General features: G+C 45.2%; 1 protein-coding gene across 5 annotated transcripts in view; it reads right to left on the reverse strand.

The window, feature by feature from the left end:
* Positions 1-26165, reverse strand: part of LOC137377052 (uncharacterized) — a 108586-nt gene that overhangs the window by 18864 nt on the left and 63557 nt on the right. For 4 of the 5 annotated variants that reach the window (XM_068046248.1, XM_068046246.1, XM_068046251.1 and 1 more), the window contains 3 exons: positions 20034-20108; positions 7498-7575; positions 4677-4751 (listed from right to left, as the gene is read on the reverse strand). In XM_068046248.1, the coding sequence (XP_067902349.1) occupies positions 4677-4751; positions 7498-7575; positions 20034-20108 (228 nt within the window). The remainder of the gene's footprint in view (positions 1-4676; positions 4752-7497; positions 7576-20033; positions 20109-26165) is intronic. The other variant, XM_068046247.1, reaches the window with a different exon arrangement.

The raw sequence follows: 26165 nt of genomic DNA on the forward strand, positions 1-26165 counted from the left end.
GACTGGAGAATTGCTAATGTTGTCCCCTTGTTTAAGAAGGGTAGCAGGGATAATCCAGGTAATTATAGACCGGTGAGCCTGACGTCAGTGGTAGAGAAGCTGCTGGAGAAGATACTGAGGGATAGGATCTATTCCCATTTGGAAGAAAATGGGCTTATCAGTGATAGGCAACATGGTTTTGTGCAGGGAAGGTCATGTCTTACCAACTTAATAGAATTCTTTGAGGAAGTGACAAAGTTGATTGATGAGGGAAGGGCTGTAGATGTCATATACATAGACTTCAGTAAGGCGTTTGATAAGGTTCCCCATGGTAGGCTGATAGAGAAAGTGAAGTCGCATGGGGTCCAGGGTGTACTAGCTAGATGGGTAAAGAATTGGCTGGGCAACAGGAGACAGAGAGTAGCAGTGGAAGGGAGTTTCTCAAAATGGAGACGTGTAACCAGTGGTGTTCCACAGGGATCCGTGCTGGGACCACTGTTGTTTATGATATACATAAATGATTTGGAGGAAAGTATAGGTGGTCTGATTAGCAAGTTTGCAGATGACACTAAGATTGGTGGAGTTGCAGATAGTGAAGGGGACTGTCAGAGAATACAGCAGAATATAGATAGATTGGAGAGTTGGGCAGAGAAATAGCAGATGGAGTTCAATCAGGACAAACGCATGGTGATGCATTTTGGAAGATCCAATTCAAGAGTGAACTATACAGTAAATGGAAAAGTCCTGGGGAAAATTGATGTACAGAGAGATTTGGGTGTTCAGGTCCATTGTTCCCTGAAGGTGGCAATGCAGGTTAATAAAGTGGTCAAGAAGGCATACGGCATGCTTTCCTTCATCAGACGGGGTATTGAGTACAAGAGTTGGCAGGTCATGTTACAGTTGTATAGGACTTTGGTTCGGCCACATTTGGAATACTGCATGCAGTTCTGGTCACCACATTACCAAAAGGATGTAGATGCTTTGGAGAGAGTGCAGAGGAGGTTCACCAGGATGTTGCCTGGTATGGAGGGCGCTAGCTATGAAGAGAGGTTGAGTAGATTAGGATTATTTTCATTAGAAAGACGGAGGTTGAGGGGGACCTGATTGAGGTGTACAAAATCATGAGAGGTATAGACAGGGTGGATAGCAAGAAGCTTTTTCCCAGAGTGAGGGATTCAATTACAAGGGGTCACGAGTTCAAAGTGAGAGGGGAAAAGTTTAGGGGGGATATGCGTGGAAAGTTCTTTACGCAGAGGGTGGTGGGTGCCTGGAACACATTGCCAGCGGAGGTGGTAGACGCGGGCACGATAGCGTCTTTCAAGATGTATCTAGACAGATACATGAATGGGCAGGAAGCAAAGAGATACAGACCCTTGGAAAATAGGCGACATGTTTAGATAGAGGATCTGGATCGACGCAGGCTTGGAGGGCCGAAGGGCCTGTTTCTGTGCTGTAATTTTCTTTGTTCTTTGTTCTTTCTTTGTACTTAGAGAGTGGTGAATCTTTGGAATTCTCTTTCCCAAAGGGATGTAGAAGCTCAATAATTGGGCATGTTCAAGACAGAAATTGACGGATACCTGGATGCTAATGACATCAAGGGATATGCGGATAGCGTGGGAAAGTGGCGCTGAGATAGATGATCAGCCATGATCTATTTGAATGGCAGAGCAGGCTTGATGGGCTGAATGGCCTATCCCTGCTCCTATGTTCCTATGTAAGATGATCCTGGAATAGTGAGCAGTTTTTGCAGGGGAGAGCAGGACCTGACAATGCTTTATGTATTCCAACTAGATTTGACAATGAATGGTTAAGCCAGGTGTCCACCATACTAAGTATGCACCCCTTTATCTTAAGGGAGTAGAGATCAGGAAGGATGACCAGAGCGAGAGAGAGTAATGGCTTTGATGGGGACAAAGACATCAAAGATAGAGGTGTGGGTATGATTGAGAAGATTGGTAGCTGCAGAAACATCATGCTGAATGGAAGGCCAAAGGCAAGATAACTGGCAATTTCAAAGTGCAGTTGTGACTTGAAGTAGACACAGAAAGAAGTGAGGTTGGAAGTGGGGATGTGAGTTGAGGGATACAAGGCAGTGACCAGAGATGACGTTTATGTGACTAACAAGATGGGAGTAGCGAGGGCACATGAGATAGTGAGGTTGATGGATGGATGTGAACATGGGTAGGGGAGTTTATATGGAGGGTGAAATTTAGGGAGGATAGGGTGACAGTGAACTCAGAGGAGAGAGAGAGCATGACTAATTGAAATAAAGGTTAAAATCACCAAGGATGAGAAGTCACGCAGTGGAGAAGCTGAGAGAGGAAAGCAGTGAGGATGTCTCAGTGAGAAATATGGCATGGTACTTAGATGGGCAGTATAGAAAGAGGATTTTAAATGAGAATTGAGAGGGGTGGATCAAAGCGAGATGCTCAAAGGAGGAGAAGTTGCCAGAGGTGTAGGGATCCAGACCAAGGTCTGAAATGGTTGTGATAAGGGCTACACTGCCACCAATGGTTATGGAAGGCATAGCCAGTCGGGGAAGCTTCATTAAGGTGGAAGTTGTTATCACCCCTCAAGTCAGATTTCCATCAAGGCCATGACATCAATACAATCATCCTCAATAAGTTGATGGATGGCAAGGGCCTTGTTCAGAAGTGAACAGACATTCTGGAGGGAGATAGTGGAAGGGGCGGTTATAGCCGATCTGCTGGCAGAGTCTAAAGTGTCACAACTGGGAGCAGTGCGGAAGTAGGTTGGCAAGGCCAGTCCCCAGTGGGCATGTTGGGTGAGAAAGTTTGGGAAAATGTTGGAGTGGTTGGAAATGCAAAGGGGAAATGTCATTAATTCTCAGTTTGCCTCCTCGTTGGAAAATCTTGGAATAATGAAGACCTCGTTCTCTGAGAATTTTAACGGACAGTAGACTTCTCTTGTTGCATTGAGTTTACCTTTGACAACTAGTTTGAAGTTTTTCATTTTTTTTCTTTGGCCTCCTTGTCTCGAGAGACAATGGGTAAGTGCCTGGAAGTGGTCAGTGGTTTGTGGAGCAGCGCCCGGAGTGGCTATAAAGGCTAATTCTAGAGTGACTCTTCCACAGGTGCTGCAGATAAAATTGGTTGTCAGGGCTGTTACACAGTTGGCTCTCCCTTTGCGCTTCTGTCTTTTTTCCTGCCAACTGCCAAGTCTCTTCGACTCGCCACACTTTAGCTCTGCCTTTATGGCTGCCCGCCAGCTCTGGCGATCACTGGCAACTGACTCCCACGACTTGTGATCAATGTCACAGGACTTCATGTCGCGTTTGCAGACGTCTTTAAAGCCGAGCCATGGACGGCCGGTGGGTCTGATACCAGTGGCGAGCTCGCTGTACAATGTGTCCTTGGGGATCCTGCCATCTTCCATGTGGCTCACAAGGCCAAGCCATCTCAAGCGCCGCTGACTCAGTAGCGTGAATATGCTGGGGATGTTGGCCGCCTCGAGGACTTCTATGTTGGAGATACAGTCCTGCCACCTGATGCCAAGGATTCTCCGGAGGCAGCGAAGATGGAATGAATTGAGACGTTGCTCTTGATTGACATACGTTGTCCAGGCCTCGCTGCCGTAGAGCAAGGTACTGAGGACACAGGCTTGATACACTCGGACTTTTTGTGCCATTTTCCCACACTCTCTTGGCCAGTCTGGACATAGCAGTGGAAGCCTTTCCCATGCGCTTGTTGATTTCTGCATCGAGAGCCAGGTTACTGGTGATAGTTGAGCCTAGGTAGGTGAACTCTTGAACCACTTCCAGAGCGTGGTCGCCGATATTGATGGAAGGAGCATTTCTGACATCCTGTCCCATGATGTTCGTTTTCTTGAGACTGATGGTTAGGCCAAATTCGTTGCAGGCAGCCGCAAACCTGTCGATGAGACTCTGCAGATACTCTTCAGTGTGAGATGTTAATGCAGCATCGTCAGCAAAGAGGAGCAAAAGCCCATGGGAAGGACGGCATTACCCCCGAAATAATCAAGAGTGCTAAGCCTGCTATACTCTCAGCACTCTACGAACCGCTTTGCCTGTGCTGGGACGAGGGAGCAGTACCACAGGACATGCGCGATGCCATTATCATCATCCTCTGTAAGAACAAAGGTGACCGCGGTGACTGCAACAACTACCGTGGAATCTCCCTGCTCAGCATGGTGAGGAAAGTCTTCGCTCGAGTTGCTTTAAACAGGCTCCAGAAGCTGCCCGAGCATGTCTCCCCTGAGGCACAGTGTTGCCTTCGAGCAGAGAGATTCACCATTGACATGTTGTTCTCCCTTCCTCAGCTACAGGAGAAATGCCGCGAACAACAGATGCCCTTCTACGTTGCTTTCATTGATCTCACTAAAGCCTTTGACTTCGTCAGCAGACGTGGTCTCTTCAGACTACTAGCAAAGATCAGATGTCCACCTGCTGCAAGAAACCTACAAGTAAACCTGTCACTGTCTGTTTATTTGAAAAATAAAATACCAAGGGGCTAAACCCTAACAAAATACATTTGCTGTGCTCAGGTGGGGGGTTTGAACATTGGGAAACATCCATATCACAACACATGGCCATAACACCTCCCATAGTTAAATCTATCCTGAAATTATCTGTATCCTTATTGTTATAGAATATATGTCACAGTGTGTTCACAGTTCACTGACAAAAATGTAAAATATGTACATGGTAAAGTATTTACCTCTTTCAGAATCAGGAAACTTCTCAAGAAATGATCTGCCACTATTGTCTTCAATTTCCTTTGGTTTTGGTTGCCCTTAAATAACAATGCAATCAAAATATATTAACAAGCACACAAAATGAGCTGAAGCCATAGCAGATGGATACAGAATGTATGAAATGCACAAATATATTATTTATTTCAGAGTTCCAGCAACCGCAGCATTTTGCTTTTGCATGAATTGCGATAGCTAGTTATGAAATCATTATCCTTTCTACAGTTGAGAACAATAACTGTGGGCTGCAGAACAGTAAATAAGTTAGGAAAAGTGTTTTCCTCAATTACTTAGTTGATAGTTAGCTATACCAGTTATCTCATGGGTGTTTTGTGACACTGTTCAAAAATGTCTACAACATTCAGGAACAGCTACCCTGGACAGACCAGCAATGAACTAGCGAATGGCACAAAGGGAAAGAAGATGCCACAACATCTTACAGCCTGACCTGCAAGCACTTTGTGGAACATTGTGATTTTAATGAAACCTCCTTCCAGAGCTCAGTTCTATGCTAAATCCACAGCAAATTCAATTTTAGGCAGAGCGACAAAATGTAAGATACAAGCGATTCAAAACTACAGAGCAACACTAAGAAATGCCAAGGACTACAAATAAAGATGAATAGTCTATGAGCTCATCTTCTGTGTTCGGAAAATAATAAATTGTGCATGTAGTCATTACTTTATTAAACTGCTGCTGAGATGAGTAATAATTAGTACATATGCTGCCATGGACATTTTTAAGTCCCTGTATGGGACCCCATAGCACATTGATGTAATGGTGCAAAAGGGCTGACAGTTCACTCATCCCTATGGTGCTGATGTGAGACATCAAATCACTTCTGACCAAATCATTACAGTGGTTCTGCACATCCATTCAGGGTTTGGTGCAAGATTTGCCAAATGTTTTCATAATAATGAAGGCAAATAACATTTCAAGTGATCTTTATGTTGGTACCATGATTCTGCACAAATCACTTGCTCCCAGACATGGGTGCAGTAGTTTGCATTCACCTTGGACTTCAGAATGACAGGCAGAATGAGCAGAGGCAGCACAGCGCTAGACAAGCTGCTGGAAGAAGTAGGAGGAGGACGGGGAGAAGAGCTTTCAGAGGGAGCCATATCTGCCCAGAATGTTCATGGAGCAATTCTCCTACCTTAATCTCAGCAAGGAACAATGTTCTCAGACATCTCTGCTTCACTAAGCAGGTTCTTACTGAAATCTGGCACCAGCTGCAGCCACAATTGCAGCCTCAGAGCAGGGCCAGGACAGCTGTGTACATGACCATGGCCAAAACTTTTATACTTCTGGCTCCTTCCTCGCTGGAGCAGGTGATATTTACAACATCGCCCAGTTCATTGTCCACTGTTGCATGTGGGAGGTCACTGAGATTCTGTATTCCAAGAGAGCTGGATACATTTAATTCTCTCTTCCCAGAGAGGTGCAGGTGGAGTAAGCATGCAGCCTCGCTAGGATTGGAGGATTCCCCAGGGTATTGGGTGCATTTGACTGCACCACTTTGTAGGCACCACATGACAATTCTGAGATGTACTGCAACCAGAAGGGATTCCACTCCCTCAACTTCCAGTTGGTGTGCCAACATATGTAGTTTATCCTGGTAGCAGTTTATTCTGTGGCAGTCCACTGCGCCGTCTACATTTGAGCCACCACAACAAACCAAAGACCCATCTACAAGGCCTTCAATTATCCAGCTGTCGACATTCTTGGTTTTGATTCATACGTGTGAGGGTTCAGGCTCTGCTGCATGACATGAGCTCAGATTCCAGGTGACACTGCACTGCTGTACTGAGGGAGTGCTGCATAGTTTCAGGTGACAATTTCTAAAACTGCAATAAATTAAGGACCCATCATTCTGCTCAGTTGGATATAAAAGATCCCATGATACTATTCCAAGAAGAGCAGGATGCTCTCTAGCTATTATGAATACTGTTTCTCACTGTAATGCTGCATGAAAAAGCCCAGAATGAACTAGAATTGTTTATTGATTCTGGAACCTTGCTGTATGGAACGCTCCCTAACAGTCTCCATTGTTAGAACATAGGGCTGAATTTTGTTGATTACTTTGAAGTCCTGTTGCTGGGGCTGAAAGTGGGAGGTGACCCGACTTCGGTGGGCGGTGGGATTCAGGGCAGTATATTGCCTGTGGTGGCCAATTAAGAGGCCAGCACCAGGGCCGCCATCAATTAAGAACTGTGGCTCACACTCAAGAGTTGCTGGCCCAATCAGAGGGCTAGCAATCTCAGCAGTGCCACAGCTAGCAGTGACCAGTGCTGAGGCTGCAGTTCCAGGCTGAGGGCACTCTCGTCAAGACACTCAAGTACATTGGGGTTGGGGTGAGTGGGGGATCATGCAGCAATGGTGAGGTTGGCCATTGCTGCGGGGGGCGGGGGGGGGGGGCGTCAGTCTGTTGGCCATGCAGTGCCCATCACTGAAGGCCCGCCACACTGGCTCCTGCTGGAAGGCCGCCAAGGTTTACCTGGCAGTTTACCCATGCAGCAGCAGGCCCTCCTGACGTGGGTAAAATGCATGTAGCGACGGAAAGTGGGCCTTAATTGCTATACAATTAACATGCATTTCAGTCACTGTCCTGGAATCTCTCCTGTGATACTGAATCAACTTTTGAAACTTTTAATCTGGATAATCAGGTGTTTGAAATTTCCCTCCCTCACACCCTGAAAATATCTATCTTTATTGTTATCGAATATATGTCTTAGTCTGTTAAGAGTTCACCGATAAGAATAAAAATATACTTGGCATTGTTATTACCTCTTTCAGTGTCAGGAAAATTCTTTTCAAGAAGTGCTCTGTCACTATCATCTTCAATTTCCTTTACTTTTGGCTTCCCTTAAATAACAATGCAGTCAAAATATATTAGTCAGCGCACAAACTGACTTGAATCCATCATAGCAGATGGATCCTGAATGTAATATTGTTCAACTACTTCACTCTAGATTCTACTTCAAGCTCCTTGTACTCGACTTTTTGATACCACTTTGATGAAACATTTTGTCTCAACTCTTTCACTACCCAAGTGTTATAAGTCACGACCAATCACTGGTTATTGTGAGCTTTCAGTTGGAAACTGTCCTAATCATTATTAATATTTAGTTGCAACTTGTTCAGTTCTGGTTAACGCTCATACTAAATTTCCAGAATGTCACCTGAAAGCAATGCATTCTACTTTAAAGCAACAATGATTGCAGCAGAAACAGAACAATTAGGAGATAGCAATCAGTGTAGTTTCTCAAAACTGTTATCGAGATTTGTGATGAAAGGGTTAATAAGACTGCAGCAATAATTACCATAATGAGGCCATTCAATGTAAAAATGATTTTCAAAGAATAAAATCAATCCATGCATGAATTGTGATTGGAATTTACTCTTCTTGTCCCCTCGTTTTTGCATTTGGATGTCCGCTGTTCATCATTCAGCCATTTGCAGCTCCTCTATGCACATGTCTTGTTCCTTTACTTGTCACATTGCCACTCCCTTTGGCATTGCGCCAACAACTCCTCTATCGTTTAATCTCTCCTGTCTTCCACTTTATCACAGAGCTTCCCTTTTGTTCTTTTACCACCCTCCTCCTTTCACTTGCTTAAAACCTATTGCATTTCTAACTTTCCCCAATTCGATGAAAGATCACCGAACTAACACGTTAACTCTGTTTCTCTCAGCACGGATACTGCCAGACACGCTGATTTTTTCCAGCATTTTCTGTTTTTTCTTTCAGATTTCCAGCATCTGTAATATTTTGCTTTTGCATGAATTGTGATTCCTTCTTATGAAATACTCATCTTTTCTACAGTTGAGAATAATTATTGCAAGCTGCAGAGCAGCAGTTAAGTAAAAATGTTTTGCTCAGTTATTTAACTTATAGTTAGTTTGACAACTTGTCTCATGGGTGTATTCTGTAAATTTTCAAGAATGTCTACTACATTCAGGAACGGTTGCATTGACAGAAAGGCAAAGAACTAGTGAATGGCACAAATTGAGAGAAGGTGCCACAATTTGTTATAGCCTGATATGCAAATAATTTGTGCAGCATTGTGATTTTAATGAAACCTCCATCCTTCATCCAGGGATGAATGCTATGCCAAATCGATAGCCAATTCATTCATGATTCATACCTAGTTAATGTATACATGTAAACAGACAAGATTGCATGCCTCTGTCTAGCTCCTGGGTTCCAAGGGTTACTGCAGTATTCAGCATTTCATTGGCTCCTCGGTCTCAATTTTGTGGCATCTGACCGGTTACTATGTACCTCATTGATAAATATGTGGTTATCATGGGTCATGGAAACGTCAATGTGACAAAACATAATAGAAGAGCTACTCAAATCTACAAAGCAACAACATCTCCACTTTTGTGTTTTGGGTAAATCTAAAATTGTACATGTAGTCTTTATTAGACTGTTACTGAGACCAGTAATAATTAGTACACCTGCAGTGGTGGATATATTTAAAGCCCTGTATAGTATCCCACAGCATATTGATGTAATACTGAAAAAGGACTCTCAGTTCACTCATCCCTACGATGCTGATGTAAAATAGCAAATCACTTCTGACCAAATCATTACACAATGCTTCACACATCTATGCAGGGATCGATGCAGGATTGGCCAAATATTACCATAAGAGTGAAGGGGAATAACATTTCAAGTGATCTTTATGTTGGTGCTATGATTTCCAGCTGGTGGTTTTTTGCAACATGTGCACAGGAGTTTGTGTGATGTACAAAATGCAGAAATTACCTGCTGTGACTTTCAATACTGTGCTGCTCATCGGTGCTTCCTCAGCAGTGTCCTGTTTAACTTCAATGATTAACTCAGCACCATCATCCTTGGATATGTCAGGACACAGTGTAATGGTGCAGGGAATGCGGAAAGACCCTTCAGACATACATTGTAATTCTGGCACCTCAGCACTGAAGGAATTATCTTTCTTGCATAAATCTGATACATTTGTGAGGGGAGCACATACTGCCTTTGGTCCTCGTAACTTCTTTGCTGGCATTTCCCAGTGAAATAACTTCTTTGCTTCCTGCTCCCCTTTCCGCTTCAGGGATGTAACAATGTTCACCAGCTCTGGATTGAACACAGTCACTTCCCAACTCAGACTGGTTTGCTCACCATGTGTGATTTCAAATGGTTTCTTGATATCACTAATTACAGGCGAAACTATAGAAAGGCTTTCAGGTGATATAAAATTTATTTTTCAACTCTTTCCTATGCATTCTTGTTTAAATGCAAATTACATACTGAATTGACAACCGTATTTATTGAACAATTAGATGGATGCTTAATTAGTTCTCATCAGCGGCTGTCTCACTTTCTCCAAGCTGTCAGAGAATTGTGCTCAGATTGATTTCTGCCAGGGTCACTCAGCTCCAGAGATTGTTACAGCCTTGGTTCAAACATGGCCAAAAGAGCTGAGCTCAAGAGGTGAGGTGAGAGTGACTGACCTTGACATCAAGGCTGCCTGTAACTGAGTGTGGCATCAAAGAGCCCTCACAAAATTGAAGTCAATAGATAGCAGTGGGAAAATTCTCCACTGGTTGGAGTCATACATATCAGAAAGGAAGATGGTTATGGTTATTGGAGGCTAAACATCTAAGCCCCAGGACATTGTTACAGGAGTTCTTAGGCCCAACCATTTTCAGCTGCTTCGTCAATAACCTTCCCTCCATTATAAGTTCAGAATTGGGGATGTTCGCTGATGATTGCACACTATTCAGAACTATTCACAACTCCTCAGATACTGAAGCAGTCCTTGCCCACATTCAGCAACATTCAGGCTTGGGCTGATAAGTGGCAAGCAACATTCATGCCTCACAAATGCCAGGCAATGACCATCTCCAACAAGAGAGAGAATCTAACCATCACCCCTGGCATTTAACGGCATTCCCATCCACGAATGCCCCCCACCATCAACATCCTGGAGTTTTCCTTTGACCAAAAACATAAATGGACCAGCCATATAAATACTGTGGCTATAATAGCAGGTCAGAGGCTGGGAATTCTGCAGCATGTAACTCACCTCCTGATGTGTCCACCATCTACAAAGCAGTCAGGGGTTCATAGGAATACTCTCCACTTGCCTGAATGAGTACAGCTCCAACAACATTCAAGAAGCTTGACATGATCCAGGACAAAGCAGACCGCTTGACTGTCACCCCATGAACCACATTATACTCTCACTCCCTCCACCACCCGCACAGGGTGGCAGTAATATGTACCACATACAAGATGCACTGCAGCAACTCATCAAGAATACTTCAACAACACTTTCCAAACCTATCACCTCCAGAACCTAGGGGAGCAGATGCATGGAACACCATGCAAGTTTCCCTCCAAGCCACACACCATCCGGCCATGGAACAATATCACCGTTCCTTCACTGTCATTGAATCAAAAACCTGGAACTCCCTTCCTAACAGCACTGGGGGTGCACCTACACCAGATGGACTGCAGCGGTTCACGAATGTGGCTCACCGTCACCTTCTCAAGGACAATTAAGGATTGGATTCTTAGTTCATAACTGGGTTAATAATAAGCTGATGGATCACTGTTCGAGCTCATTGAGTGAGTGATTTGTCATTACTCATGTGGTAGTAGCTTTGTAAGTAATGGTGGTTTCAGCCCGAAGGTTTTGTCAACTTTAAGGCCGGTGGCAGACCAAGGGTGCTAGTGGCAGCCAATTAAGATGCACCACCTGGGTTGCCGTCAAATTAAGGATGTTGGCTCTCCCCCAAGATCTGTTGACAGAATCAGAGGGCCAGCAGACCAGCAGCATCAGCAGTGGTGCAAAGTGCTGAGGTTGCAGCTCTATGATGAGGGCATCTCAAAGGTGAGGCACCCTCGAGGACACGTAAGTATCTTTGGGGAAGCCAGGGCACTGCAGCCAGACCCCAGATCGGTGGTGGGGGTGGGGGGGGTGGAATTGTGGAGCACCAGTGGCATGTCGCTGACATTGGCTGAAAGCACCCATCAAGGCACAGGGGCGGCACAGTGGTGCAGTGGTTAGCACTGCAGCCTCACAGCTCCAGGGACCCGGGTTCAATTTTGGGTACTGCCTGTGTGGAGTTTGCAAGTTCTCCCTGTGACTGCTTGGGTTTTTGCCGGGTGTTCCGGTTTCCTCCCACTGCCAAAGACTTGCAGATGATTGGTAAATTGGCTATTGTAAATTGCCCCTAGTGTAGGTGGGGAATATGGGATTGCTGTAGGGTTAGTATAAATGGGTGGTTCTTGTTCGGCGCAGACTCGATGGGCCGAAGGGCCTGTTTCAGTGCTGTATCTCTAAATATAAAAAATATAAATAAGGTGGGCTGCCTTCCCCTACCTCAGATCCTGTTGGAAGGCCACGAGTGTTTACCTGGCTATCTCTGCACACAGTGGAAGGCCATCCAGACATGAGCAAAATGCACACAGAGTCAGCAAGTGGCCCTTAATTGACCACTTAAGGGACTTAAGTGGCTACCAAGTTTCCCGTTGCCGGCAATATGGCATGGCGGTGGAAAGATGTTGCATTTCCCTCCAATGCCTCCCTGCACCATTTTGCCTGCTCTCTCGCTTCCCAGCCTGTCGCCAATGTTCAGGAAAATTCAGCCCACAGACAGTCAGTCGTTGAAGGACAGAACACTGGAACCTCATTTTTGTGTATTTACAAACCTTTATTTACAGAGACCCACATTGTATGTCAGGCACCTCCAACCAACAACCCCTCTTTTAGTCCAGCCCAATATGTATGAGCACAGGTGAGTCCCCAATTAATACAATTATTTGAATACAATTAACATCCAATTGATAAACAATTAACAGGTATTGTACCTGCATTCATACAGGTGTGGGTTCAAGCTCCACTCCATGACTTGAGCATAGAATCTAGGTGACACTTCACTGCTGTAGTGAGGGAGTGCTACACAGTTTAAGGAAACAATTTCTTGAACTTGCATTACATGAAGGACCTATCCCTCTGCTTAGCTGCATGTAAAAGATCCGATGACAGCATTCCAGGAAGAACAGGGTGCTCTCTGGATATTTGAACAATGTGTCTCACTCAACCCATACCACCAGAAAAAAGCCCAGAATAGACTAGAATTATTTTGATTTATTGTTTCTGGAACCTTGCTCTACATAACTATCATCATTGTTAGAACTTACTGCTGAATTTTGTTGCTTACCTTGAGCTCCCATCAAGGAGGGTACCCGCCCCCCCCCAAACTCCACCAGATCCCGCTGGAACAGCACCATGGCCAGAAGGCTGGTAACTCAAAAGCCTCAGCAGCACAACTGCTGGCAGTGGAGAGTGCTGAAGTTGCAGCTCCAGGATGAGGGTGCCTCAAAATCCAGGTGCCCGTGAAAACATATAAGTATCTGTGCACAAGCCGGGTCTTGGCAGCCAGGCCGTGGCCAACTGCTTGCAGGCAATCATGGAGCACTGGCGGTGCCATTGCTGCAAGGGCAGTCATTGACATCAGGATACCCGTCTTTTAAAAAAAAAATTCATTCATGGGATGTGGGCGACGCTGGCCAGGCCAGCATTTATTGCCCATCCCTAATTGCCCTTGAGAAGGTGGTGGTGAGCTGCCTTCTTGAACTGCTGCAGTCCATTTGGGGTAGGTACACCCATAGTGCTGTTAGGAAGGGAGTTCCAGGATTTTGACCCAGCAACAGTGAAGGAACGGCGATATAGTTCCAAGTCAGGATGGTGTGTGACTTGGAGGGGAACTTGCAGGTGGTGGTGTTCCCATGTATTTGCTGCCCTTGTCCTTCTAGTTGGTAGAGGTCGCGGGTTTGGAAGGTGCTGTCTGAGGAGCCTTGGTGCATTGCTGCAGTGCATCTAGATGGTACACACTGCTGCCACTGTGCGTCGGTGGTGGAGGGAGTGAATGTTTGTAGATGGGGTGTCAATCAAGCGGGCTGCTTTGTCCTGGATGGTGTCAAGCTTCTTGAGTGTTGTTGGAGCTGCACTTACCCAGGCAAGTGGAGAGTATTCCATCACACTCCTGACTTGTGCCTTGTAGATGGTGGACAGGCTTTGGGGAGTCAGGAGGTGAGTTACTCGCCTCAGGATCCCTCGCCTCTGACCTGCTCTTCTAGCCACGGTATTTATATGGCTACTCCAGTTCAGTTTTAGGTCGATGGTAGCCCCTAAGATGTTGATAGTGGGGGATTCAGCGATGGTAATGCTGTTGAATGTCAAGGGGAGGTGGTTAGATTCTCTCTTATTGGAGATGGTCATTGCCTGGCACTTGTGTGGCGTGAATGTTACTTGCCACTTATCAGCCCAAGCCAGGATATTGTCCAGGTCTTGCTGCATTTCTACACGGACTGCTTCAGTATCTGAGGAGTCACGAATGGTGCTGAACATTGTGCAATTATCAGAGAACATCCCCAGTTCTCACCTTTTGATTGAAGGAAGGTCATTGATGAAGCAGCTGAAGATGATTGGGCCTAGGACACTACCCTGAGGAACTCCTGCAGTGATGTTCTGGAGCTCAGATGATTGACCTCCAACAACCACAACCATCTTCCTTTGCACTAGGTATGACTCCAGCCAGTGGAGGGTTTTCCCCCCGATTCCCATTGACCTCAGTTTTGCTAGGGCTCCTTGATGCCATGCTCGGTCAAATGCTGCCTTGATGCCCTCTATGGGCATGGAGCATCTATCAATGAGGGAGGCCCCCTGGCTGTGCCAGATCCTGCTGGAAGACCACCATGGTTCACCTGACTGTGTCTCCACAAAGCAGCGGGCCCTCCCAAGTGGAAAAACACGTATAGCAGCAGGAAGTGGCCCTTAATTGGCCACATAGGTGGCTCAGCTGAACCACCAAATTTCCCACCGCTGGCTATATGGCATGGCAGCAGGAAGGTATTGGACACCCCTCCAAAGCTTCCCCTGCCATTTTGCCAGCCCTCCTGACTGCCAGCCCATTACCAATGGCCAGGAAGATTCAGCCCACAGTTAGCCAGACTGGGAAGGATAGAACACTGCAACCTCATCTTTATACACTTGCAAGCTTTAATTTACAGAGATCCACATTGTATATCATGCACCTCAAACTAACAACCCTTCTTTCAGTCCATTTCAATATACATGAGCGCAGCTGAGACTCCAATTAATATCGGTATCTGAACACAACTAACATCCAATGTGGAGGAGGTGGCATAGTGGTAATGCCAGTAGACTAGTAATCCAGAGCCCAAGCTAATGCTCTGGGGACATGGGTTTGAATCCCACCACAGCAGATGGTAACCTTTGAACTCAATTAATAGATCTGGAATTAAAAGCTAGTCTAATGGTGACCATGAAACCATTGTTGACTGTTATAAAAACCCATCTGGTTCACTAATGTCCTTTAGGGAAGGAAATCTACCATACTTACCTGATCTGGCCTATATGTGACTCCAGAGCCATAGCAATGTGGTTGACTCTTAAAATGCCCTCTGAAATAGCCTAGCAAGCCACTCAGTTCAAGGGAAATTAGGGATCGGCAATAAATGCTGGCCTAGCCAGCGATGCCCACATCCCATAAATACAAATTTTAAAAAATTGATATACAATTAACATGCATCGTATCTGCATTTTAGTCACTGCCCTGGAATCTATCCTGTGATAATGAATCAACATTTGAAACTATGAATCTGGATAATCACCAGTTTGTAATTTCCCTCTGTCATGCAGACCGGAACTGCGATGATACAAACTGTGGACTAGCTCTGTAGACATATGAAAAATGGACTTTGTCTTTAAAAAAATTAACCTCCTTTCAAAAAGGTGAACAATTGTTCCACAATGGCCACCGAAGGAAATGAACTGGCCTTTGTGTCTTCAAACTGTCTGACAAAGACTAATGACCAATCTTCAAAGCTACGAGGTGTCAACTGCTCCCCATCCTAGAAACATTCCAGAATTGAATGTCTTCTTCTGAAACAAAGAAGGTGTGAAGTAGACATGTCATGGGCCATTGCGATCACCATTGGGAAAGATACACAGTTTTACCTTTACAAAATGACAGTCTAGAGCCAGAGAAAGAGCAAGAGAGAGAATCAAGATTATAGGAGTGTGTGCTCCAGCAATCCAGAGGCACGTGTCAAAAGAACAAAGAACAGTACAGCACAGGAATAGGCCATTCGGTCGCCCAAGCCTGCGCCGATCATGATGCCTGTCTAAACTAAAACCTTCTGCATTTCCGGGGTCTGTATCCCTCTATTCCCATCCTATTCATGTATTTGTCAAGATGCCTCTTAAATGTCGCTATCGTACCTGCTTCCACCACCTCCCCCGGCAACAAGTTCCAGGCATTCACCACCCTCTGTGTAAAAAACTTGCCTCGCACATCCCCTCTAAGCTTTGCCCCTTGCACCTTAAACCTATGTCCCCGAGAAACTGACTCTTCCACCCTGGGGAAAAGCTTCTGACTATCCACTCTGTCCATGCCACTCATAACTTTGTAAACCTCTATCAGTTCGCCCCTCCACCTCTGTCGTTCCTGTGAAAACAATCTGAGTTTATCCAACCTCTCCTCATAGCTAATGCCCTCCAGACCAGGCAACATCCTGGTAAACCTCTTCTGTACCCTCTCCAAAGCCTCAACATCCTTCTGGTAGTGTGTCAACCAGAATTGTATGCAATATTCTAAGTGTGGCCTAACTAAGATTCTGTACAGCTGCAACATGACTTGCCAATTTTTATACTCTATGTCCCGACCGATGAAGGCAAGCATGCTGTATGCCTTCTTGACTACCTTATCCACCTACGTTGCCCTTTCAGTGATCTGTGGACCTGTACGTCCAGAGCTCTCTGTCTGTCTACTCCGAAGGGTTCTGCCATTTACTGTATACTTCCCACCTGTATTAGACCTTCCAAAATGCATTGCCTCACATTTGTCTGGATTAAACTCCATCTGCCATTTCTTCGCCCAAGTCTCCAACCGATCTATATCCTGCTGTATCCTCTGACAATCCTCATCACTATCCGCAACTCCACCAACCTTTGTGTCGTCTGCAAACTTACTAATCAGACCAGCTACATTTTCCTCCAAATCATTTATATATATTACAAACAGCAAAGGTCCCAGCACTGATCCCTGTGGAACACCACTACTTACAGCCCTCCATTCAGAAAAGCACCCTTCCACTGCTACCCTCTGTCTTCTATGACCGAGCCACTTCTATATCCATCTTGCCAGCTCACCTCTGATCCCGTGTGACTTCACCTTTTGTACCAGTCTGCCATGAGGGACCTTGTCAAAGGCTTTAATGAAGTTCATGTAGACAACATCCACTGCCCTTCCTTCATCAATCAACTTCGTCACTTCCTCAAAAAACTCGATCAAGTTAGTGAGACACGACCTCCCCTTCACAAAACCATGCTGCCGCTCACTAATAAGTCTACTTGTTTCCAAATGGGAGTAAATCCTGTCCTGAAGAATCCTCCCCAATAATTTCTCTACCACTGACGTAAGGCTCACTGGCCTGTAATTTCCTGGATTATCCTTGCTACCCTTCTTAAACAAAGGAACAACATTGGCTATTCTCCAGTCCTCTGGGACTTCACCTGTAGCCAATGAGGATACAAAGATTTCTGTCAAGACCGCAGCAATTTCTTCCCTTGCCTCCCTCAGTATTCTGGAGTAGATCCCATCAGGCCCTGGGGACTTATCTATCTTAATGTTTTTCAAGTCGCCCAACACCTCCTCCTTTTTGATATCGACTCGACCCAGAGTATCTACACACCCTTCCCTAGACTCATCATCCACGAAGTCCTTCTCTTTTGTGAATACTGATGCAAAGTACTCATTTAGAACCTCACCCATTTCCTCTGGCTCCACACATAGATTCCCTCCTCTGTCCTTGAGTGGGCCAACCCTTTCCCTGGTTACCCTCTTGGTCTTTATATACGTACAAAAAGCCTTGGAATTCTCCTTTATCCTGTTCGCCAATGACTTTTCATGACCCCTTTTAGCCCTCCTGACTCCTTGCTTAAGTTCCTTCCTACTGTCTTTGTATTCCTCAAGGGATTCGTCTGTTCCCAACCTTCTAGCCCTTACGAATGCTTCCTTTTCTTTTTGACTAGACTCATAATATCCCTTGTTATCCAAGGTTCCCGAAACTTGCCAAACTTATCCTTCATCCTCACAGGAACATGCGGTCCTGGATTCTAATCAACTGACGTTTGAAAGACTCCCACATGTCAGATGTTGATTTACCCTCAAACAGCCGCCCCCAATCTAAATTCTTCAGTTCCTGCCTAATATTGTTATAATTAGCCTTCCCCCAATTTAGCATCTTCACCCGAGGACTACTCTTATCCTTATCCACAAGTGCCTTAAAACCCATGGAATTATGGTCACTGTTCCAGAAATGCTCCCCTACGGAAACTTCGACCAATTGGTCCGGCCCTTTCCCCAATACCAGGTTCAGTACAGCCCCTTCCCTAGTTGGACTATCTACATATTGTTTCAAGAAGCCCTCCTGGATGCTCCTTACAGGTTCTGCCCCATCCAAGCCCCTAGCACTAAGTGAGTCCCAGTCAATACAGGGGAAGTTAAAATCACCCACCACAACAACCCTGTTGCTTTTACATCTTTCCAAAATCTGTCTACATATCTGCTCCTCTATCTCCCGCTGGCTATTGGGAGGCCTGTAGTAAATCCCCACATTGTGACTGCACTGTTCCTATTCTTGAGCTCTATCCATATTGCCTCACTGCATAAGCCCTCTGAGGTGTCCTCCCGCAGTACAGCTGTGATATTCTCCTTAACCAGCAATGCAACTCCCCCACCCATTTTGCATCCCCCTCTAACCCGCCTGAAGCATCTCAATCCTGGAATGTTTAGCTGCCAATCCTGTCCTTCCCTCAACCAAGTCTCTGTGATAGCAACAACATCATAGTTCCAAGTACTAATCCAAACTCTAAGTTCATCTGTCTGACCTGTTATACTTCTCGCATTGAAACAAATGCACTTCAGACCACCAGTCCCGCTGTGCTCAGCAACACCTCCCTGCCTGCTCTTCCTCTCAGTCTTACTGGCCTTATTCACTAGTTCCCCCTCAGTTATTTCACCTGCTGACCTACTGCTCTGGTTCCCAGCCCCCTGCCACACTAGTTTAAATTCTCCCGAGTGACGCTAGCGAACCTCGCAGCCAGGATATTTGTGCCCCCCCAGTTTAGATGCAATCCGTCCTTCTTGTACAGGTCCCACCTGTCCCTGAAGAGATCCCAATGATCCAGATATCTGAAACCCTCCCTCCTACACCAGTTGTTCAGCAACTTGTTTAGCTGCACTATCTTCCTATTTCTAGCCTCATTGGCATGTGGCACAGGGAGTAATCCCGACATTACAACCCTCGAGGTCCTGTTTTTTAACTTACTACCAAACTCCCTGAACTCCCCCTGCAGGACCTCGTCACTCTTCCTGCCTATGTCGTTAGTACTAATGTGTACCACAACCTCTGGCTGTTCACCCTCCCCCTTCAGAATGCCCCCTGTCCGAGACATCCATGACCCTGGCACCAGGGAGGCAATATACCATCCTGGAGTCTCTTTCATGTCCACAGAAGCGCCTATCTGTGCCCCTGACTATAGAGTCCCCTATAACTATTGCTCTTCTGCTGTGTCCTGCTGCAGAATCCTATGTCTTCATGATGCAGCAGTGAGAACGAGAAGTGACCCAAAATCTTCAAATGAACCTTCAATCATAAGAGAAATCTACAATCATCTCAGACGTGCACCCATCGAAAACTTGATTTCCAAGATCATTCAACAGGTATATCCTGACCTGCACCACCCCACCCCTAGCTAAAAGTCAGCTTCCTTTTTCCTTTCTCTATCTGCCTCCGTGTGTGTGTGTGTGTGTGTGTGTGTGTGTGTGTGTGTGTGTGTGTGTGTGTGTGTGTGTGTGTGTGTGTGTGTGTGTGTGTGTGTGTGTGTGTGTGTGTGTGTGTGTGTGTGTGTGAATGCGTGAGTGGATACAGTGCCACAATTTTGGGATAATGCGTTTTGATCAATAAACAATTGATTCCTGTTTTTGAAAACCTACAAGTAAACCTGTCTCTGTCTGTTTATTTGAAAAATAAAATACCAAGGGACTAAACCCTAATAAAAATACATTTGCTGTGCTCAGGTGGGGGGTTTGAACATTAGAAAACACCCACATCACAACACATGGCCATAACACCTCCCATAGCTAAATCTATCCTGAAATTATCTGTATCCTTATTGTTATAGAATATATGTCACAGTGTGTTCACAGTTCACTGACAAAAATGAAAAATATGTACATGGTAAAGTATTTACCTCTTTCAGAATCAGGAACTTTCTCAGGAAGTGATCTGTCACTATCGTCTTCAGTTTCCTTTGGTATTGTTTGCCCTTAAATACCAATGCAGTCAAAAGATATTAGTGAGCACACAAAATGACCTGAATCCATTGCAGATGAATACAGAACATGTGAATCGAACAAATACATCATTTTTTTTTTCCGTTTTCCAGCCATAGCAGATGGATACAGAATGCATGAAATGCACAATTATATTATTTATTTCAGAGTTGAAGCAACTGCAGCATTTTGCTTTTGCATGATAGCTAGTTATTAAATCATTATCCTTTCTACAGTTGAGAACAATAAGTGTAGGCTGTAGAACAGTAAATAAGTTAGGAAAAGTGTGTTGCTCAATTACTTAGTTGATAGTTAGCTATACCAGTTGTCTCATGGATGTTTTGTGACACTGTTCAAGAATGTCTACAACATTCAGGAACAGCCACCCTGGACAGACTGGCAATGAACTAGCGAATGGCACAAAGGGAAAGAAGATGTCACAACATCTTACAGCCTGACCTGCAAGCACTTTGTGGAACATTGTGATTTTAATGAAACCTCCTTCCAGAGCTCAGTTCTATGCTAAATCCACAGCAGATTCAATTAAAAGGCAGTGCAACAAAATGTAAGATACAAGTGACTCAAATCTACAGAGCAACACTAGGAGATGCCAAGGACTACACGTAGAAATTCATACCTATCATCTCCACTTCTGTGTTTTGGCTAATATTAAATTTTACATGTAGTCTTTACTTTCTTCAACTGCTGCTGAGAGCACTGATAATTACTACACTTGCTTTAATGAACATTTCTAAGTCCCTGAATAGCATCCCACAGCACATTGATGTAATGCTGCAAAAAGGCTGTCAGTTCACTCATCCCTATGGTGCTGATGTAAGACAGCAAATCACTTCTGACCAGATCATTACACAGTGGTTCTGCACATTCATTCATGGATCAATGCAAGATTTGCCAAATGTTCTCATAATAATGAAGGGAAATAACATTTTAAGTGATCTTTATGTTGGTGCCATGATTTCCAGCTGAAGTTTTTATCATCGTGTGTACAGGTGTTTGTGTGAGGTACAAAATGCAGAAATTAACTGCTGTGATATTCAGTACTGTGCTGTTAGTCTGAGCTTCCTCAGCAGACTCCTGTTTAACTTCAATGATTAACTCAGCACCATTATCCTTGGATATGTCAGGACACAGTGTAACGGTGCAGGGAATGTGGAAAGACCCTTCAGATATACATTGTAATTCTGGCACCTCAGCACTGAAGGAATCATCTTTCTTGCATAAATCTGATACATTTGTGAGGGGAGCACATACTCTCTTTGGTCCCAGTGAAATAACTTCTTTACTTCCTGCTCATCTTTCCGCTTCAGAGATATAACAATGTTCACTGCCTCTGGATTGAACACAGTCACTTCCCAGCCCAGATTGGTTTGCTCACCATTTATGATTTCTTGTGGTTTCTTGATATTACTGATATTAGGCAGAACTACAAAACAAAAGGCATTAATGTCATATAAACTCTTTTGTTCCGAATCTCTTCTGTGTATTCCTGTTTGGACACAATTTTTGAACTGAATTGACAGCAACATTTATTGGACGATCAGAAGAATAATTGATCGATTCTCATCTGCTGCTGTCTCCCTTTCTCCAAGCTACCTATGAGTTCTGCTCAAACCAAGGTCCCTTGGTTATTCTGTGCTGTTAATATGATTATGTACCAGTGTTCAATCCTCTTCGAGTGAGTGATTAGACGTTACTCAGTTGGTGGCACCTTTGTAGGTAACGTTGGTTTCAGTCAGCAGGCTTACTTCACAAGTTCACTTGTAGATTGACCATTTGGAAATCATGGGCTTTACTGGGTAGATACACTCAAAAAGCCCTGCTTTAATGTTGAATGAGCTGATGCCATCAGGATGGCTAGACCTGTTTTTGTATTATATGGTCAGAAGACCTTAGGAAGATTGGCACGCAGTTGCCTGAAATGTAGTGATGAATAGAATGTGAATTTTGAGCTTAAACCTGTTTCAGAGGCCTGTGTATAGCGACTCGCCTCATCCAGTTGGCTCAGTTGGTGTCATTCATGCTTTTGATTCATACAGGTGTGGGTTCAAGCTCCACTCAACGACTTGAGCACAGAATCCAGGTGACACTGCAGTGCTGTACTGAGGAAATGCTGTGTAGTTTAAGATGACAATTTCTAAAACTTGCGTTAAATGAAGGACCTATCCATCTGCTCAGCTGCATGTAAAAGATACCATGACAAGATTCCAAGAAGAACAGGGTGCTCTCTGGCTATTGTGAACAATGTGTCTCTCTCAACCCATACAACCAGAAAAAAGCCCAGAATAAACTAGATTTATTTCTATTCATTGTTTCAGGAATCTTGCTCTACCTAACACTTCTTAACTTTGTTATTATTGTTAGAACACACAGCTGAATTTTGTTGCTTACCTGGGAGTCCTGCCACCAGGGCTGAAAGCAGGAGGCGATCTCGCTTCAGTGGGTGGCAGGTCCTGATGTTGCAATTTGCCGGCGGTGGCCAATTAACAGGCCGCCATTCAATGGAGGACTGCGGCCCATCCCCAAGAGCTGCTGACCCAATCAGAAGGCTGGCAGCTCAACAGCCTCAGCAACATCACTGCTAACAGTGGCCAGTGCTGAGGCTGCAGCTCCAGAACGAGGGTGCCTAAAATACCAGGTGCCCGCAAAGACATGTAAGTATCTGTGTGGGTCTTGGCAGCCATGGCTGATAATCGTGGTGCAGGTGTTCATGGAACACTGGCAGTGCCGTTGCTGCGAGGGCGGTCATTGCCATCAGGGTACCCCTCCTTAGGCCATGGTGCACCCATCAAGGAAGATGCCTGCCACTGCACCGGTTCCCATGGTTTACCTTGCAATGTCCCCACACAGCAATCTCCAGTTGTGGGAAAATGCACGTGACATGAAGTGACCCATAATTGACCACTTAAGTGGTCAGTGGATGGCTGAACCGCCAACTTTCCCACTGCTGCCTATATGGCAGGGCAGTGGATAAACTTTGGGCTGTCCCCAAAGCTTCCCTGCCATTTTGCCAGCCCTCCCATTGTCAGCCTGTCACCAATAGCCAGGTTGATTGAGGCCACAGTTCGGCAGACAGTGAAGGATGGAACACTGCATGGCAAGGGAGGAGATAGCAGGGGGTCTAACACAAATTTTCAGATCCTCCCTGGCCACAGGAGAGGTACCAGAGGATTGGAGGAATGTGGTACCATTATTCAAGAAGAGTAGCAGGGATAAACAGGCCGGTGAGTCTAACATCAGTGGTAGGGAAATTATTGGAAAAAATTCTGAGAGACAGGATTAATCTCCACTTGGAGAGGCAGGGATTAATCAGGGATAGTCAGCATGGCTTTGTCAGGGGGAGATCGTGTCTAACAAATTTGATTGAATTTTTCGAGGAGGTGACGAGGTGTGTAGATGAGGGTAAAGCAGTTGATGTAGTCTTCATGGACTTCAGTAAGGCTTTTGATAAGGTCCTGCATGGGAGATTGGTTAAGAAGGTAAGAGCCCATGGGATCCAGGGTAATTTGGCAAATTGGATTCAAAATTGGCTTAGTGGCAGGAGGCAGAGGGTGATGGTAGAGGGTTGTTTCTGCAAGTGGAAGCCTGTGACCAGTGGTGTACCGCAGGGATCGGTGCTGGGACCCTTACTGTTTGTAGTGTACATTAATGATTTAGACGTGAATATAAGAGGTATGATCAGTAAGTTCGCAGACAACACGAATATTGGTGGCGTTGTAAATAGTGAGGAGGATAGCCTTAGATTACAGGACGATATAGATGGGCTGGTAAGCTGGGCGGAGCAGTGGCAAATGGAGTTTAGTCCTGAGAAGTGTGAGGTGACGCACTTTGGGAGATCTAACAAAGCAATGGATTATACAATGGATGATAGGACCCTAAAGAGTACCGAGGGTCAGAGGGACCTTGGAGTGTTTGTCCATAGATCACTGAAGGCAGCAGCACAGGTTGATAAGGTGGTTCGGAAGGCTTACGGGAAACTTGCCTTTATTAGCCGAGGCATAGAATATAAGAGCAGGGAGGTTATGATGGAGCTGTATAAAACGCTAGTTAGGCCACAGCTCGAGTACTGTGTACAGTTCTGGGCACCATGCTATAGGAAGGATGTGATAGCACTGGAGAGGTTGCAGAGGAGATTCACCAGGATGCTGCCGGGGCTGGAGCATTTCAGCTATGATGAGAGATTGGATAGATTAGGGTTGTTTTCCTTAGAGCAGAGAAGGCTGCGGGGGGACCTGATTGGGGTGCACAGAATTGTGAGAGGCATTGATGGGATAGATAGGAAGAGACTTTATCCCTTAGCGGAGAGGTCAGTAACTAGGGGGCATAGATTTAAGGTAAGGGATGGGAGGTTTGGAGACGAGCTGACCAGGAATTTTTTCACCCAGAGGGTGGTTGGAATCTGGACAACACTGCTTGGAGGAGTGGTAGAGACAGGAACACTCACGACATTCGGGAAATATTTGGATGAGCACTTGAAACGTCATAACATACAAGGCTACGGGCCAAGTGCAGGGACATGGGATTAGTTAGGACAGGCGCTTGATGGTCGGCATAGGCTTGTTGGGCTGAAGGGCCTGTTTCTGTGCTGTATAACTCTATGACTCTATGACTGCAGCCTCATCTTTATACGCTTACAAGCTTTTATTTACATCGACCCACATTGTCTATCAGCCATCTTCAATTAACAACCCCTCTTTAAGTCCACATCAGTATGTAGGACCACAGGTAAGACTCCAAGTAATACCAGTATCTGAATATAATTAACATCCAATTGAAATACAATTAACATATATTGTATTTGCATTTCAGTCACTGTCCTGGAATCTCTCCTGTGATACTGAATCAACTTTTGAAACTTTGAATCTGGATAATCAACAGTTTGTAATTTCCTTCAGTCACACACACCGGAAGAGTAATGATACAAACTATAGATTAACTCTGAAGAGTTACGTAAAACTGTCTTTAAAAAATGAACCTTGATTTTAAAAATTTGAACAACGGTTCCACAATAGCTGCCAAAGGAAAGGGACTGGTCTTTGTATATTCAAACTGTCTGACAAAGACAAAGGACAAATCTTCAAAGCTAAGAGATGTCAGTTGCACCCCATCCTAAAAACGTTCCAGAATTGAATGTCTTTTTCTGAAACAAAGAAGGTGTGACGTAGCCATGTCCTGGGCCATAGTGTAATGATCATGGGAAGTGATCAGACCATCACCTACCAGGAGGTGAGAGGCAACACAGTTTTAACTTTTGAAAACAAAGTGATTCCCGACAACGCTGCCTGCCACTGACGTCATCAGGCTGCGCCACGGTGCGCACATGCACAGACGGTCTCCTGCTCTCTGCGCATGCGCTGCGTTCCGGCTTGCCAGGACTGGTTAGTGCATGCGCTGATGACGTCATCGCATGACGTGTGCTTCTTCACGCAACGCACCCGGTCGGCCTCTGCGCATGTGCTTTATGCAACGCCAATGGGTATTCACGCATGTGTCAATCTTCTGATATTCACGCATGCGTCAAAGCTTCGGCGCGAGTTTCTGAAAGTGGAAGGAGCAGAGGTTTCGTCGGGCATTTTCTCGCATTTTATCGCAATTATTTTGTCGTTTTGGAGATTTCAGTCTGCTTCATTTTTATTAGAAAGAGGAGATTGCTCCAAGGTAAGTTGCTCTGCTGTTGTAAGTTGCTCTGAAAATATTTCCATTGTCTGGGGCACTGCATGTGCTCCAGTCCCTGTTGTAAGTTGCTCTGAAAACATTTCCATTGTCTGGGGCACTGCATGTGCTCCAGTCCACTGCACTGCACTAAAATCCTTTCCATTGTCTGGGGCTGTGTGCAGGCAGTACATCTGCTGCAGTCCCTGTTGTAAGTTGCTCTGTTCCTGCACCCATTAAAGCCGTGCACATGGACACACAGCCACATGTTTTCCCATCCGCCCTTGAAACAACCATGCAGAGCCTTGTGAGACTCCGCAATTGCCAGCTGCTGCCTATCAAGCAGAGAGGGCATCCAAAGTGGTCAAGCACTTGGGGAA

The sequence above is a fragment of the Heterodontus francisci genome, chromosome 14 (genome assembly GCF_036365525.1).
Source record: "Heterodontus francisci isolate sHetFra1 chromosome 14, sHetFra1.hap1, whole genome shotgun sequence".
In the NCBI taxonomy this organism is placed as follows: domain Eukaryota; kingdom Metazoa; phylum Chordata; class Chondrichthyes; order Heterodontiformes; family Heterodontidae; genus Heterodontus; species Heterodontus francisci.